Consider the following 15967-nt stretch of genomic DNA (forward strand, 5'->3'; position numbering starts at 1 on the left):
TCAATAACGATGTAGCAATAGCACTGGCTAAAACTGAAGCAAAATGATGAAAAAATATGGATTCAAAACAGCCCTAAATTATATAATGTACCTTGAACAACTGAAATCCCGAGGTATACCAAAATTTTCAAGCTCGTCTGGGAATTAATGAGGTGTTGAATGTGTGAAGTTTTACTGTCCATTAAAATGATCCTTTTAAAAGACCATAAAATTATGTGAGTCCTGCCATGTCATTATATGGCTCTGGGAATGAATTTTAAATTTGGAGGAAAAAAGGGAAATAATCTTACCCTCTAGAATGTGAGCTCAGGATGGGCAGAGAGACGATGGTATCTGTGTTTTTAACAGGGCACCTAGGGCTAGGCACTCAGATGCCTAAGTCCATACCTGAGCTCATAACTTAGTCCAGGAGAGATTTTTCTGTTAAAGGCTATTCATGTAGCCTGGGTCTCCAGGCTTCCAGAAAACCATCTGCTATCATATCTTACTGTGCGGCAGGGGAGGGTGGGAATGGAGAAGGGGTCCCACCCTTTACCAATATCTGTTCTCCAACGAATCCTAATTGAAAGAAGGATGCCTGGATTGACTATTCTCACTTGGGTCCTCTGTATATGGCTGTTTGCCAAGGTTTTTTTTTTTCTCCTTGGTTAGTCGCAGAACCAAGTGGGAAATTCTTCCCAGGGCTTCCAGTTGCGACTGAATTGTGTCTCTGAGGGCAAGTGAATGAAGGGACTTCCTTGCCCCCCTACTCTGTGCTACATTTCAGTCTCTGCCTGCAGCGAGTCCTTAACTTATGTGCTTAGAAACATCTTCCATGCCTTTTGTGTATATTCCTCAACCTCCTCGGTAGTTCATGCCTTTGAACAAAAGCTAGAGTAGGGACGGGACTATCAGTTACTGGGAAGTTAATTTCTCACATGGGCTGGATTTGGGAAGCCATGCTGAGCAGTGGAATGGACGGGGTCTTAAGAGAGATCCAGGTCCACATTAATACTCTGCCATTCTGCTGTGCCGTGTGACCTTGGGATGGTGAAGTGATCTCCCTGAGCCTCAGCTTCATCATCTGAATACTTTTCAAGGTACTCGTGAGGAAGAATAGAAATGTGCTCAGCACTACATTTGGCACATCATTGGTGCTTGGTGACGTCGAGCCCCTCCCTTTCCGGCGCTTCTAGAGCCACAGAACTCCATTGCGGTTTCACACAAATACAGTGTGCTCTGTGGCTTGTGTTTTTGCTCCCAAGGATCCTGCCCTTCTTCTCTTAGATTTCCACTTCAGTGTGACATGGAATCCTGTTCCAGCTAATAGGCCTCTCTGGGGAACCCAACAATGACTTGGTTCCCTGCCATAGGCCAAGTTAAACAGACTCAACTTTGCAGGCACAGGCTATCCTGTAAACTGGGAAAGTGATGATCAGCACTGTTCTTCAATGTCACAGAGTGGCCGTGACTATAAATGAGATCAGATTATGGTGGACCATATGAAATCACCCTTTTGGAGGTCAAATATGGTTCAACATCTGTAGTTGCATGCTTCAGCCTCATAGTTCCGTGGGTCTTTTAATAGATGGTCACTAGTAAATGTCATTTACAAATTTCCATAGTAAAGACTGTTAAGCAGCTCTTTGGCCAGCAGGGAAGGCTTGGATTAGATGAGGCAATGAGTGTAAAAGTGCTTTATAGACCATGAACACTAGGTAAATGCAAAGTATTTTTTGAATTAATCGTGGACATGTAATATTTTAACCCAGGGGCTCTTAAACTTTTAAAAAATTAGGTAAATTCCACTGAGTGCATTTCTAATGTGGTTTCACAAAAGAAAAGTCTGTTCCCAGTGTGCGATTTATTGACTGCGCTGTATATATTCAGCTGGAGTTCATGCTTGACCCGTACCTAAGAAAAGGGTGTCTTTGAAGGAAAAAGTTATGATAAGAGGTGGTTTGATATTAAAGTTATTGTGTTTGTGTTGGGGGTGGGGGGCTGGAGGGGACTGTCAAGGTGGGGGCCGAGAGGAATGACTGTCACATACAGAATAAACTAGAGCTTGTTAGGGCTTTGTTTCTTTGAATAGCTGACACAAAACCTGGCCCCAGGAGAGTGAATAATTTCTTTGTTTTCAGTTGTTAATCCATTTTATGAAAATTCAGCCGAACATTAGACAAATGTGCAAAATGTGCTCTAGTCCTCCCAGCAACCCAGGGTTAGTTCGGAGCCACCCTCTAACAACAGCTCCCCTGGGACCTGGATGTGAAGGGCAGAAATGGCAAGAAAGTTTGCCACCCCCCCACCCCCACCTCACCATCACAGAAGTGACTACTATTCGTTCAGCTCTCATATGGTCAGGGTCCCAGGGCGATCATATCTGTCTGGCTTTTGGGAAAGTGACTTAGCCACCTTTTAGTCCACAGATTGAGGATGTCATTCAACTTGTAGCCCCCAAACCAAAGCTACTCTCTATTCCTAGAAGACATTTGGTACATGAATAGACTCTGAAACCACTAACCACCTCTACTTTTGGCATAAACCAAGACTTTATAACTTCGGTGTGCCCGTGTCCTATGGACAAGTTCATTTATTTCTGTCCAGTGTGCATTTTCATAACAAGCTGAGTTTGGTTCATCTGAAGCAGCCTCTAAACTGTTTCTCTACTTAAGGGTTCGCCATCCTTCAAGATGAACGCAAAACCAAATTGTTTGTGTGGCAAAGCGGGAAATCCAGGGCTCATTAATGGGGCAGAAGGCCAGGTTCAGTGGGGGGGGGGGGAGTGAAGGCAGCCAGAAGAACAGGGTTTGGCCATCCACATTTATGGGGAATCATCAGATCACCAACAGGGAGGGGCCTCATCTGCGCCAGGCAGGGAGGACCACCTTGCTGGGGAATATGGCTCCTCACAGCAGCTGTGCCTTCCCTGCCAGCAGCAGCCGTTGGTGGGAAGACTGCCTTGCTTTATTGCTTCATCTATCACTGTTGAGCTGCCTGCCTCAGGGAGGCTCAATTTAAGATAGATTGAAAGGTAGTGTCTGTCAATTGAATAAACACAGATGGTTTTCCACGGCAAAAATTGATTTTTTTCCCTCACCAAAGACATAAGCGCTAAACCTGATTATCTTTGGAAGCCAGGTGTGAAATGTCTTAGCTCCAGCCCCTGCCACACCCTGCCCTAACAGGGAGGTGATATCACGTGGGGGCTGGGGTGTCTTTCACCGTAATTCTAGGTTCTCGAGGTGGAATAAGAAGTTCACTTCCCTAGAGAAGGGCCCGGCAAAGTCCATCCCAATAAGAAGGTTTGGGTCCATCCATCAGCTGATTCACAGAACAGTTTTACCAGTCCTGGGTCACTGGCTGGCAGAGGCCTTCTCCAACCGTTTCATTTAGGAGTCCCAAAGAGGTGCTAAGATGGGTCTCATGACACACAGCTAGACTAGACTTCAATCTCCTCACTGTTTGTCCAGAAGCTAGGGAGGAGACCGACACGATCTATGCCACGATGTTACCTGAAGGAGACATTAAGATGAGTCCTACTCCCAAAGTGTCTTTGAAAGCAGGTAGGTCAGAGATCTGCAAGTCACACTATGTACCCAGAATGCCAGACACTGCAGCCCCTACCTAGGTACAAAGTCAGTGCATACTCAAGAGTTTTGAAGAAATCTAAGGGTAAAATCATGGGGCACTAGGTCATGATGACAGGTGCATGGAGGTTGGAGGTGAGCAGGAAAAGTACCCTTTGTATAATGAGGAGATCGAGCAATATGTTTTCTTATGTGTCTTTCAGCTTTAATTCCAAAACATAACAAGCTACTGAGACACGGCTCATACAAATTATTCCAGTGTCTGTCTCCTTCCATTCCACTAGTGTGAACAGGACTGTAGAAGGTGGGTTGAAGGGTCTCCCAGGAGGAGTTGTTGCAAACGTAGAAGTGGGGCAGCTGTGAGCGGGTGGGCTGTGTAAATGCTTTAGAGACAGAACTAGAAACAATGACAAGACTCAAAGGGTTTTTGCAATAGAGGGACCTTAGTACTGTCCTCTCCTTCTAGAGATGAAAAAATGAGTTGAGAGAAGGGAAATTGACAGCTAAACTCACAGGTAGACAGAGTTGGGATATCCAGCTACAGATCTCGGTCCTTTCAGCTACACTGCCTGTCTTGCTTCTCAAACTGTCCCGTGTCATTATGGAGTGACTACCAGGAAAGCAGGTGGGTACAGTATAGAAGTGCATGTGGCAGACGGGAGTGAAGAAGTCTCGCTCCAGCTAAAACGGCTGTAAACACAGGTCTTTACAATTGTCTCTGTGCTGACGTCTAAAGCTCTGCAGACAGCGAGCGCGTCCTTTTATCAAGAGATGAAAATGTTTTCATACAGGCCCTGTGGAAAAGAGAGCTGACAGTTCCTTCTCACTTGGCCAGAGAAAACCAGAACTAAAATCGTCTTTGGATGTGAGGGCTACACCTTAGGGCACATTTGCAGAATCTGGGTTTATCTGAAAGTGGGTTAACGTGTTTGCAGTCTTGCAGAATCGGCCTCACGTGGAATCAAGAAAAACTTGGTTCAGGGTTTCCAAAGTAAGATCGTCAAATCTCTTTACTCAGAAAAATAACCAGATTTCAGTCCTGTATTTTTCTATACATGGCTGTTGGATAAATACTCTTCTTAACTAGAAACTTAATGTATCTGTAGCTCTTTTACAATCCGTTCTGAAAGCTAAGCCCCCTGTAAATGACTTAGACATATTCAAACAGAAATATATATTACTGAAATTTTATTCATTTCCTCCCACAGACTTTAGGTAAGCATATGTTAAATGTGTTAAATGTAAACATGTTTCTGTTTCCACTCAGATGTGATCCCCCCCTTTTTTTTTCCATAAGAAATTACTGCTTCAATGTAGCAGACAAGGACAGCCAAATCTAAGTAGATACATTTGGCTGAAAATCTGTATACCAAAAATAAATACTATACTTTATGTACTTATAAATAATGAACTGAGAGTATGATCAATTTTTTCCCACAAGGATTTCTCTTCTATGGTAGAACTAACTATGCCATGGATGATTGAAATGGGGAAACAGCAAAAAGGATCTCCATTGAGTTAGAATTCAGAGACTGAGGTATCAATCCACAGCCTCACATGGATCTTTGTATATGTGTCTATGTGTTTGGTTGTATTTTTGCCTTAAAATGATGTGTTGAGTGTTTCTCCTATGTCCCCAGTAACATCTTTTAAAAACAATCAACACTCAGGGATTTGTTTTAAACTGGCTTCCAGTGTTATCAGTTTGGGAATGGTCCCTCATACATGGGACTTTTTCATAGAGTTGGCTTTCATATTAGGAGTGTAAAAAACAGTTCCTTGGTTTGTGATTATAAGTATTCCTGAAAAATTATTCAAATCATATTTTTAAAGCGCTAGTTTCTGCTTCAAGAAATGACAAGGTGAAGTCTTTCACAAAGTGGACGTTTAATGTATAATTTTTCTGCTATATAAATCTGGTGGCTCATATAGTTTCTTTGACTTAATTGGCCATACCTGTATATCAGGGCTTGATGCTTAAAAGAATAATTTCTTATTCCCTTTTCTAAAAAGGGGAGAGTTGGCTCTACATCAGAAGAAGCATTCAGAAGTTGAAATGGAAAATGTAAGCCTTGATGCGCCTTTCAAACATCACAGCAATCCATTTGGGCTTCTCTGCAACCTGCCTACAAACTCATAGCCTTCCAAAGGGTCTTTGGAGGGTATAGAGACAACAACAGATGTGAGGGTTCTTTAGCCATAAAGCAAAACCGGGGACCCCTGGGGCGACAGGGTCAAGGATCAGCCTAGACGTACCCTTCATGACAGATGTTTCCATTGATGAGGCTAAAGGTGGCCGCAGAGGGGTTGGTGCTCTTGAAGGAGGTCATGCAGGTGGTACTTCTGCCGGTGCTATGAGAGCGGGTCATCAGGCCAGGCCGACAACAGAGGAGCTGGGTGTTGAATTGTTTCCTGAAACTCTTGCTCAGCAGGTAGAGGGCGAAAGGGTTCACGCAGGAGTTGGTGAAGGCCAGGAGGCGGGCGCAGATGCTGGTGATGAAGTGGAGCATGGAGGTGTCCACCTCAGAGTAGTGGTAGGAGCGGTACAGGTAGATGATGTGGTTGGGGAGCCAGCAGAAGGCAAAGAGGCCCACGAACACCAGCACTGTCTTGGCAAGGCGCTTCCGGGATTCAATCTAACGAGAGAGTCACACACGCGGAGACAGAGGGACCAAGGGACGGTGTGGGATGAATGCAGAGAGACAAAGATTCAGACAGAGAAAAAAAAAACAAGGAAAAAGAATTGGGGAAATAGATGAGCTCACAAAGCCACAGAAAAAGAGTTCAACGGGAGAAAAAAGACAAGAGAAAATCCGATAAAACGAGAGGAAAGCAACAGAAACAGATGGAAAAAAGGGGGGACGGTCAGAAACACAGAAATGGAAAAGCCAAGAAGCAGAAATCCATGAAGTAGAATATAGTTAGAACATGCCACTGAGAACAGATCTTTAAACAAAGTTGATTACATGCTTGAATGGCTTGCACAATGAAATTTTAGTAAGTGACCTCTTTTTCCTCAGGAGAACACTGGTGCGGTTTATCAGCCCTATGACTTCACATCTTTCTTGGCTCCACAGTTAATCATTTCTTATTTCCTCTGATGCTCAAAAAAAGCAGCCAGCTTTGTTCTTTCTCATTGGCCAAGCCAAAATAACTTCCTATTATTATTATTTTTTAATCTCAAGTTATTTCTGGGCTATACTCTACAGGAAGGTCCTTAGACAAAGTGGGCTGAGCGTCTCCTTTTGCTCCCAACACCCTCTGCTACTTCTGCAAAGGGGAACCATCTTTCTTATTAAAGAATCTGAGGTACAACGGATGTTCGCTATTGAGAGGTCTTTCAAATATGGAGACCGTTTCACTGAGAACTGCTACGCTCTCCTCGTAATTGAGGCAAAAAAAAAAAAAAAGGAACTTTAAAGGGTGAAGCCGCCAACTGAGTCAGCTGTACATTTAAACGGATGGGGAGTCTTTCTGCTTTTTCCATCATAAATCCCACATGATCTACATTTGGACTAGAAAGCAAGCACCGACAAAGAGGAGAAAGCTGGAGCCCCTGGTTTCTGCTATTCATACCTGAAGTTTGAAATTATGCAGCGTTATGGGGGATGGCGGAGGGAGTCTAACACATACGGAGGGCATTCTGCATTCTGGGCATTCTAGGTCACACATGTGCTCTGTCTTTTAATCGTCACACGGCCTTATAATAGTGGGGTTATCACCCTATATCATGGGTAACAGAACTGAGGCTCAGAGAGAGTGAGTTAGTCATTAAGTTTAGATTTGAACCCAAATCAGTGTGAGCCTGTCTTAATCAAACTACTTCTGTTTCTTCAACCAGCCTTATTTTCCTGCTCCCTCTGCTTTGTGCCCATGTGGTAACTCTTTTCCTATCCAAACAGTGTGACTGGAGTTTAAAGACGTCACATCCCTATGAGTCTCAATATTTTATTTTGTCAACAATACTTTTTCAGATAGTTCTCAAAAAGAAACCCATCCTTCAAATCTTCCAGATTCTCAACACCTCCCTAGCTTAGGTCTTTAGTAAGAGAACAAGATTATAAAGAACACCTGAATTCCTGGGCTTCTGTGGTTAGGAGTTTCCATTTACCATCACCCACCTCCTCTAATTGCAGAATCAGGTGACATGACCACCTAAATAATGTACTTGCCAGTGGCGTGCAAAAGAGAGCCAAGCCCTAAAGAGGAAATGAATCAATCCTAAGCACCCACCTGCTTCTTGACATGTATATTCCCTTCCACAGGCAGATTGTAAGCACTCTGGATCAGATTTCTAGCAATGAAGTAGTAGTAGACAGAGATAATCGACAGTGGGATGATGTAGAAGACCAGGAAGGAAGCCATGGAGTGAATTTTGGGGTGCAGCTCATTAGAGTGTGGGTATGGGGCACAGCTAATGAAGGTCTGGTTGGTGCTTTCCTCATGGAAGGGATGTAGATCAGAAAATACAGCCTCCGGGATGGCCAAAAGCATGGAGATAATCCAGATCAATGCAGCTTTGAGGCAGATCTTCATCAGAGCGTGGGAGGCCTGGATATCCATTGGCCGGACGATGGCTTTGTACCTGGGGCAGGAAAGAGCCAATGTTGTGTGTAAACTGCCTAATATTATTATGGATGCCAGGGCTGGGACTAGGGTGAGGCAAGCCAGGCAGCTGGGTGCAGTATTTAAGGAGGTGCTCACTCTCAGGTTCATGCAGGTGCAGACTCTGTACTCACACCACCATGACAATGAGGGCCTCCCTAAATGTTATACCTGAGTGCCTTGCTCTCCTTATCCTAGTCCTGGCTCTGGAGGATGTGTTCCCATTTCTTCACCCACAATTTCTCCTGAGTTTAAGAATACTTTGCAGAAAAGCTGAAGCTCCATTCATTTTTCTTCTTAAATCATAGAAATTAGTAACAGGCATGTTTAAAGAAGGACACGGCAGGGGGGGCACCTGGGTGGCTCAGTGGGTTAAGCGTTTGACCCTTGGTTTCGACTCAGCTCATGATCTCAGGGTCTTGGGATCGAGCCCCGAGTCAGTTTCCACACTCAGCGCGGGCAGTGTCTGCTTGAGATTCTCTCTCCCTCTCCCTCTGCCCCTTCCCCCACTTGCACTCTTTCTCTCTCTCACTCTCTAAAATAAATAAATCTTCTAAAAAAACTAAAGAAGGACACAGGGACAAGAAGGTTAGGTTCGTTTATTTGTTTGTTTTGGCAAAGCCTTCGTTTTGAGTATTCAGATGCCTTTTAGGGAACCTGAAGTCTGAGTATTTACGTTTGCCTCTTTGCTTTTTCAAAGGGTGCAGGACAAATAGCCCACTGAAAAAGTTATACCAGGAGCATCCCCATAATTGTCAAATTAATCTTCCCCTGCCCTCCTTCTCTCTTTCAGTCTCATCTCCTGCAGTATTCAGGTCCCTCCTGGGTTCTGTGCTATATGGGCCCCTGTCTTGGATGCTCTGGGAAGCAGACAGTGAGATGAAACCAGGAGGACAAAGAGTTTATTGGGGAGTAATACTTGTGAAAGGCAAAGGGAAGGATGCAAGATTGGATGGAAGGGAGCTGTCAGACCCTGAGGCAGACCTGACAAGGTCTACACTAGTGAAAGTGACCAGCCATCCTAATTTGTCTGGAAATTGCCCAATTTTAGCACTGAAAGTCCTACATCCTGGGAAATCTCTCAGTCCCAGCAAACCAGGACAGCTGGTCACCCTATGCCAGCCTAATGGGGAGCTTGGTAACAGAGATTGCCCAGCGGAGGAGTCCTGTCTTGGATGGAAATGGCCAGGCCCTTGTATCACCACTTTGCTAGTCATGGGCTGGGGCCACCCAAAAAGAGTGTGACCTTAGTTACTATCTGGTTTAGTCACTGGGCAGGAACTGAGGAACTGTCCAAGAAGAGCATTGACCATAGCTTGAAAGCGGAAGTGAACTCTGAAGGAACCAACAACTGGAGGCTGTCAGCTCACCACAGTTCCTGCAGCTGGATAGTGAATCTTTTCTTCAAGGGAGGTCTGAGCAGAGCATCTCAACGTCTGCCACAACTCCCCGTACAACACCTAGCACAGTGGGGTGCACACCAGTTTTGTGTGCACTTCTCTGAGAACCCACTAGAGGATGAGCCTCTGGTGGGCAAAGAGTGTCTTCCATCTTGGCATCTGCCAGCACTGTGATCTGCACACATTCCACAAATATTTGTTCAGTCGAACATGAGCTGCAATAGTGGGGAAGTTGATGTGTGTTGGGACCAACTAAATGTGAGGGTGTTCATTGCTGAAAATGCTGTGTTAAAACTGGTTCTACCACTGATACTCTTTTATATGATGGACTTCAGTGATGGGGGAACACTTGTTTCCACTTGCTTCCATGTTGATTAAACTTCCATTGAGTTACCACTCTTTGCTGTACCCTGATTCCTCACTCACTTTCTGCCTCCCTCCAGGGAAAGGGGAGTGAGTTATTAAGAGGTGAGTTTGAGAAAAAGAACCTGGCATGTACGCTGGGCTCAGAGAGGCCTATGGTTGTCCCTGACTAGGGGAATGGGACATGTAATGTAGGAAATCAGGTGTTTGCAAGTTCATTATTGCTGTGGACCCAAGTCACTTCTCCAAATAGCTTTATCAGGCATAGAAGCAATTATTTTTATTGTTCTCGATTTCTTTATCTAGCTCTCTGTTCCTAACACAGGTAGAGAAGAGAGGGCTCTTATTTAATGGGCATCCCCAGCACTCCAGAACAATACTATAGTCCTGCTTCAGTGTACCTCAGTTTGCTTTTTCCATCCATAGATTATATTGATTCATTTTAAACCATTACAGAAAAACATAAAAATTTCAAAGGATGTTTTATTTTCTTCTGGCACTTTCTCTACTCACTAGTCATCTCAAACATTTTTGTTCCTAGTTTAGAATGTAGGCAAGGAATTTATATCTTTAATTAAAGGTACGTGAACATCTTCAGCCAAAGATATATATGACTAAAGCTATCTCTGATAAATCAATTACAGATAAAGTAGTAATTATGACTTCCATCTGCATTTTCTGGCAGACAGCAGTCATAAGTACCATTAATTCTCCAAGTGAAGGTGATTCACTCCTGCAGGAGTGACTCATTTCTGCATGAGGCAGAAACCAGAGTGAATGGCTTACCTCCTTTTCTCTTGGGAATCTTGTACTGCTAAGTGCAAAATGCCATGGGAACTGTTGAGCTGCTATTTCAAATTCACAACTTTTAAACATAAAAGATAGTATAAAAACATTACAGTTTTCTAGTTTTGCCAGAAAAACAATTTGAATCTAAATAAGCCTCTATGTCTATGTAGCAGTTTTCAGAAAACGTAGGGATAAAAGAATCTGCTAAATGATGAAGATGCAGTCAAATCCCAAATTGGAAAATTCTACAGGAATGACTCCATTTTTTTCCCAACAAATACATGGCATAGAAAAGGAGAAAAAAAATTTTTTAAAAAGGAAGGAGAATGGTTATAGACCTACTGGGATGTGTAATACATATTAAGTGCAATTTTGGATTTTGATTCAAAACAAACAACCATAAAAAGTTGTTTTTGAGACTATCAAGGAAAATCGAATATAGATTTAGTACTGGTGATATTAAGAAATTATTTTTAATATACTAGGTATTGTGGTTCTGTGTTTTTAAAAAGACTTTATTTATTAAAAACACCCTAAAATATTTACCATGAATATATTTACACTGAATTAATATAATGTCTAGGAATTGCTTTTAAATATTCAGGTACATTCATATATCACTTGTGTAATTAAAAAATAAGTAAAAATGCACTGCAAATAATTTTCTGTTATTGAATATTCATAAAATATCAAAAGTAATTAAAGAAATCCCATTTACTAAGTTCCTGCTTTGTGCCAAGCAGAGGATAGCATCTGCATTATCTCATTTATGTCCAGACGACAGATGGGTGCTATTATCCTCATTCTACAGGTGACAAACTGAAGCTTACTTTCAGAAGTGGTAGAGTCGGGGCGCCTGGGTGGCTCGGTCATTAAGCGTCTGCCTTCGGCTCAGGTCATGATCCCAGGGTCCTGGGATCAAGCCCCGCATCGGGCTTCCGCCTCTGTGGGGAAGCCTGCTTCTCCCTCTCCCACTCCCCCTGCTTGTGTTCCCTCTCTCGTTGTGCCTCTCTCTGTTAAATAAATAAATAAAATCTTAAAAAAAAAAAAGTGGTGGAGTCAGCATTCGATTGAGGACCAACTCCTTTCAGGATAAAAGCTCTGGGGAAATCCTTCTTAGAAGCAGAGAAACAGACCAGAAGTTTCCCAAATGTGTATGGAACACACCAAATGGTCCCTGGAAGTCTAATGGTTCTATAGAGCATGGGACATGTCAGTCTATTTCTTCTTCTGGTTTAGATAGCTCTCCCCAGAGCTCCCAATGCAGGGAGACACCTCTGGTGGGGGCGGTGGGGGGGAGTTGTTTGTTTGTTTTTTTTGGGGGGGGAGTTCTTATTTAGGAGTGATGGCTAGTTGGACTGGGGTGGATACTTAATCTAAACCAGCCAGTGAACTGCCTGACCAGCTACTAAATAGTAGAGCCTCTCTTTCTCTTAAGCATTTAAACTGAAAAAATGAGAGGATGTAGTTAGTCAATAACAGATGCTGGAAGTAAAAGATTTTGATGTCAAGAAAGGGATTGGGGGGGCGCCTGGGTGGCTCAGTCATTAAGCGTCTGCCTTTGGCTCAGGTCATGATCCCGGGGTCCTGGATCGAGCCCCACATTGGGCTCCCTGCTCAGCGGGAAGCCTGCTTCTCCCTCTCCCTCACTTGTGTTCCCTCGCTCGCTGTGTCTCTGTCAAATAAATAAAATCTTTAAAAAAATGGGATTGGCATATTTTAACCATGTGCAAGATAAATAAGCAGAGGAGGTAGACTGAGAGAAAGAGAAAGAATAAGGCAGACATAAAGGAAGCTGATGGGGCGCCTGAGTGGCTCAGTCGGTTAAGCGTCCAACTCTTGATTTCAGCTCAGGTCACGATCTCAGAGTTGTGAGATTGAGCCCCGAGTCAGGCTCCTCACTGAGTGTGGAATCTGCTTAAGATTCTCTCTCTCCCAAGGGGCGCCTGGGTGGCATAGTCAGTTGAGCATCTGACTCTTGGTTTCGGCTCAGGTCGTGATCTCAGGGTTGTGAGATTGAGTCCTGTGTTGGGCTCTGTGCTCAGCATGTAGTCTGCTTGAGACTCTCTCTCTCCCTCTGCCCCTCCCCCCCCCAAGAAAAGGGAAAAGAAAAAAAAAAAAGCTGAGATGATGTGGCCCTAAGTCAAATGGAGGGTCCTTTGTTCCTGGCCCATGAACTGCTTTTGAATGTACAAGAGGTCTCCTGTTAGTCTTACAATTCTCCTATTTCCTTTTCACTTGAGTTAGTTTGAGTGGCTTCTGTTCTTTGTCAGCAAAAGAGCCTTATCTAGAACAGTTAGACATGATGGACATTTAAAGTTATCATCAGATTTGTTTCCAGCATCATTTTCCATACATCATCCCCTACTTGCTGCCCTGTGAAAGAATGAATGATCAATTTTAATTGTACCCAAGAGATAAACTAGTCTATGGTCTGTTCCTAAATTCTCCATTACTTTCCTGCCTTCCTCCTTTCTTTCTGCCCAGTCCCAGTCTCCATTCATCTGAATCCTATCCTTCCAAATTCCAGTTGATAAGCACCATATTGATGAAGCTTTTGCTGCTCAATCTAGGCCTCCATAATTCCTGTTCTTTCTCCTAAACTGTCTAATTTTATGATAGGATTATCAATGTTTTTTCATTTTATATTTACTATGCACCATCTTGAATTGTTTGCTAGCTTTCCATGGGTATGTCTTTTCTACCTATTTATTAGAATAAATGTCCCGAGCTTAGAAGCTTACATCTGTTCCTCTTCTCTTCTTTCTGTATCACTAAAAATGCTCCAGGTCCCTTGTTCTGCATACCACTTACTTCAAAGTAGAGGCTCAGTGCATACTTTCTAATTAATTAATAATATGTGACTTGCAGCTGTGTCTCTTGTTCCTGACTTCTCAAAAATGAGAGTAGATACACTTTTACATATTTAGTAAGAATCATTCTTCCATAGACTGACAAATTCACTCCTCTGATACTATGGGGCTCAAGACAATTGCTTCCCACTCCTAAAAACATCTGTGCTTCATTTTTCTTATGCAAACATTGGAAAGGTGAGAAACATTCTGTGTAATAAGATTAATGTCTCAAAGAGATTTTTTGGCAAGTAGCAGTACCGGACTCCCACACCCAGGGTTGGAAACCTTTGCCCACAGAAGAGTATGTCTTTTATTCAAATATGGGCAGTGTATTTATTTTTAAGAACGCAGCATTTCAGCCTTCATTTGTCCATAATTACCTACTGAAGTCTGTAGGAATTGTTGAACAACAATATTTTAAAATCTCCTGATGCATACTACCGAGAGTGGACTGAGGTGAAGAGAAAACTTAAAGGAATTAAATGGTCTCTAGGTAATTGGCACATTGCCAGCATTTAAATTAGAATCCTAACACCTAATCAGATTTGACAAGGCTATTAAACATCAGCTTTATTTTCTCCTGAGAATAACGCCAGGAACTTTTCTGAAGAAATGTGAGGCGATTATTAGCTGACTTGTAAAATGACTATAATCCAGAGCAATGGCATCTTATCTCCCTTTGAGCTATTACTCTGCCAATGGAGAACTTGCTGGTCCTTGGTGCGCATCCAACCATTATCTTTAAGTATGTAACAGATTACAGTTCTCCTTTTCTGTTCTCTCCAGGCTGAATAACTCCAATGCTCTTTTTCACTCCTTGATATACTCTGGTTTTCTCTGGCCTCTAATGTGGACTTGGGAGCAGAGATCTGGTTCCTAATGGTGAATCTACCAAGTAGACTTATGGTCTTGGACAAATCATGGACTCTGCACTTCAGTATTCTCATCCCTCCACAGGAGATAATAACTGCAGTCTTCTGTGTAATCAGTGATTCCGGCAAAAATGATAAAACCACTGAGGGAGAGGTTTTAGGGGAACAGGATATTCACATAGTCTCAAAGAGTCTCCCCATAGACTACTATCTAATTGCAAAGAGGAAAATGTACCTTTATGTTGGGGAGGTCCAGAAGTCACTCCTTTAACCAGGTGGTCAAATCCAGGGTGAACTTCTCTACTAGTTAGAGTAGGCACAAGGCCTATGGCCCACGATACTTTTAGGGGTTTAGAAAAGTGCCTCAATTTCTTTTAAAATGAGAAGAAAAAAATGAATATAATCCATCTTGGATTATATTTATCTTTATGCTGATATAATTATAAAATATAATTCTCAACATTTTTTTTATGGAGAAAGGGTCTCATGAAGGTAAAAGTGCCAAGGGCCCATGAAATTCATAATTTGGCCCAGATTAAATTTAACATCACCAATAATGGGACCATCTGAGATCATGTGCCTCCTGATAAAATGCAATGGGAAGAACACAACCTTGCCTATGCAGTCATCTTGCCCAAAATTTTTAACCTGAATCTGTATATGAGGAAACAATCAGACAAATCCAATTCTGGCACATTCTACAAGATAACTCGCTTAGATTCATCAAAACAGTCAACATCGTTTTTTTAGAAGAATATAGGGGAGCTACTGTTAACACCTTAAAGGAGATAAAAGAGATATAACAACCCTTTTCACAATATGTACATACAGAAAATCATTATGTTATGCATCTTAAACTTATACAATGTTATGTCACTTGTATCTCAATAGGACTGGGAAAAAGAGAAATATAACAACCAAATGCAATGCATATGCCTTAATTTGATCCTGGATTTTTTTTTTTCTAAAGTAATGAATTACCTTTTTTTTTTTTTGAAAATGGGGGAAATGTGATTACATATCAGATGGTATTAAGGAATTATTGTTAATTTCATTAGGTGTGATAATGGTATTGGGGTTCTACAGAAGAGTGTCCATGTTCTTAGGGCATACACACTGAAATACTCAGGATATTTGCACCTTACTTTGCAGAGTTCAACAAAATAAAACAAAACAAGCAAACAAATGTGTGTGTACACCCACCCGCCCACCCACCCACACACGCACTGTAGAGCAAGAACAAAGTCTAGGAAATGTTCATTGTTGAGTGTGGGTGGGTATTATACAGAAGTTCACAAGCAAGGGAGAGAACATGCTAAAATATAGAATTTTCAAAAGATAAACTAAAAAAAGAGATAAACTAACAGTAAAATAACAAATTCAAAATAATGTGTTAGGGGCACCTGGTTGGCTCAGCTCAGGTCTTGATCTCAGGGTTGCAAGTTCAAGCCCCACACTGGGCTCCATGCTGGGCGTGGAGCCTACTTATATAAAAAAAAAAATAATAATGTGTT

At 42.5% G+C, this 15967-nt stretch overlaps 1 protein-coding gene across 1 annotated transcript in view; it reads right to left on the bottom strand.

Moving 5' to 3' along the window:
* Positions 1 to 5031: 5031 nt before the first annotated feature.
* Positions 5032 to 15967, bottom strand: part of GRPR (gastrin releasing peptide receptor) — a 30561-nt gene continuing 19625 nt past the window's right edge. The window contains exons 2-3 of the mRNA XM_028092557.1: positions 7803 to 8154; positions 5032 to 6205 (exon numbers count right to left, since the gene is read on the bottom strand). Of these exons, the coding sequence (XP_027948358.1) occupies positions 5816 to 6205; positions 7803 to 8154 (742 nt within the window). The 3' untranslated portion in view covers positions 5032 to 5815. The remainder of the gene's footprint in view (positions 6206 to 7802; positions 8155 to 15967) is intronic.

The sequence above is a fragment of the Eumetopias jubatus genome, unplaced genomic scaffold, assembly GCF_037043125.1.
Source record: "Eumetopias jubatus isolate StellerSeaLion01/CBP00866 unplaced genomic scaffold, mEumJub1_p1.0 scaffold_11, whole genome shotgun sequence".
Classification (NCBI taxonomy): domain Eukaryota; kingdom Metazoa; phylum Chordata; class Mammalia; order Carnivora; family Otariidae; genus Eumetopias; species Eumetopias jubatus.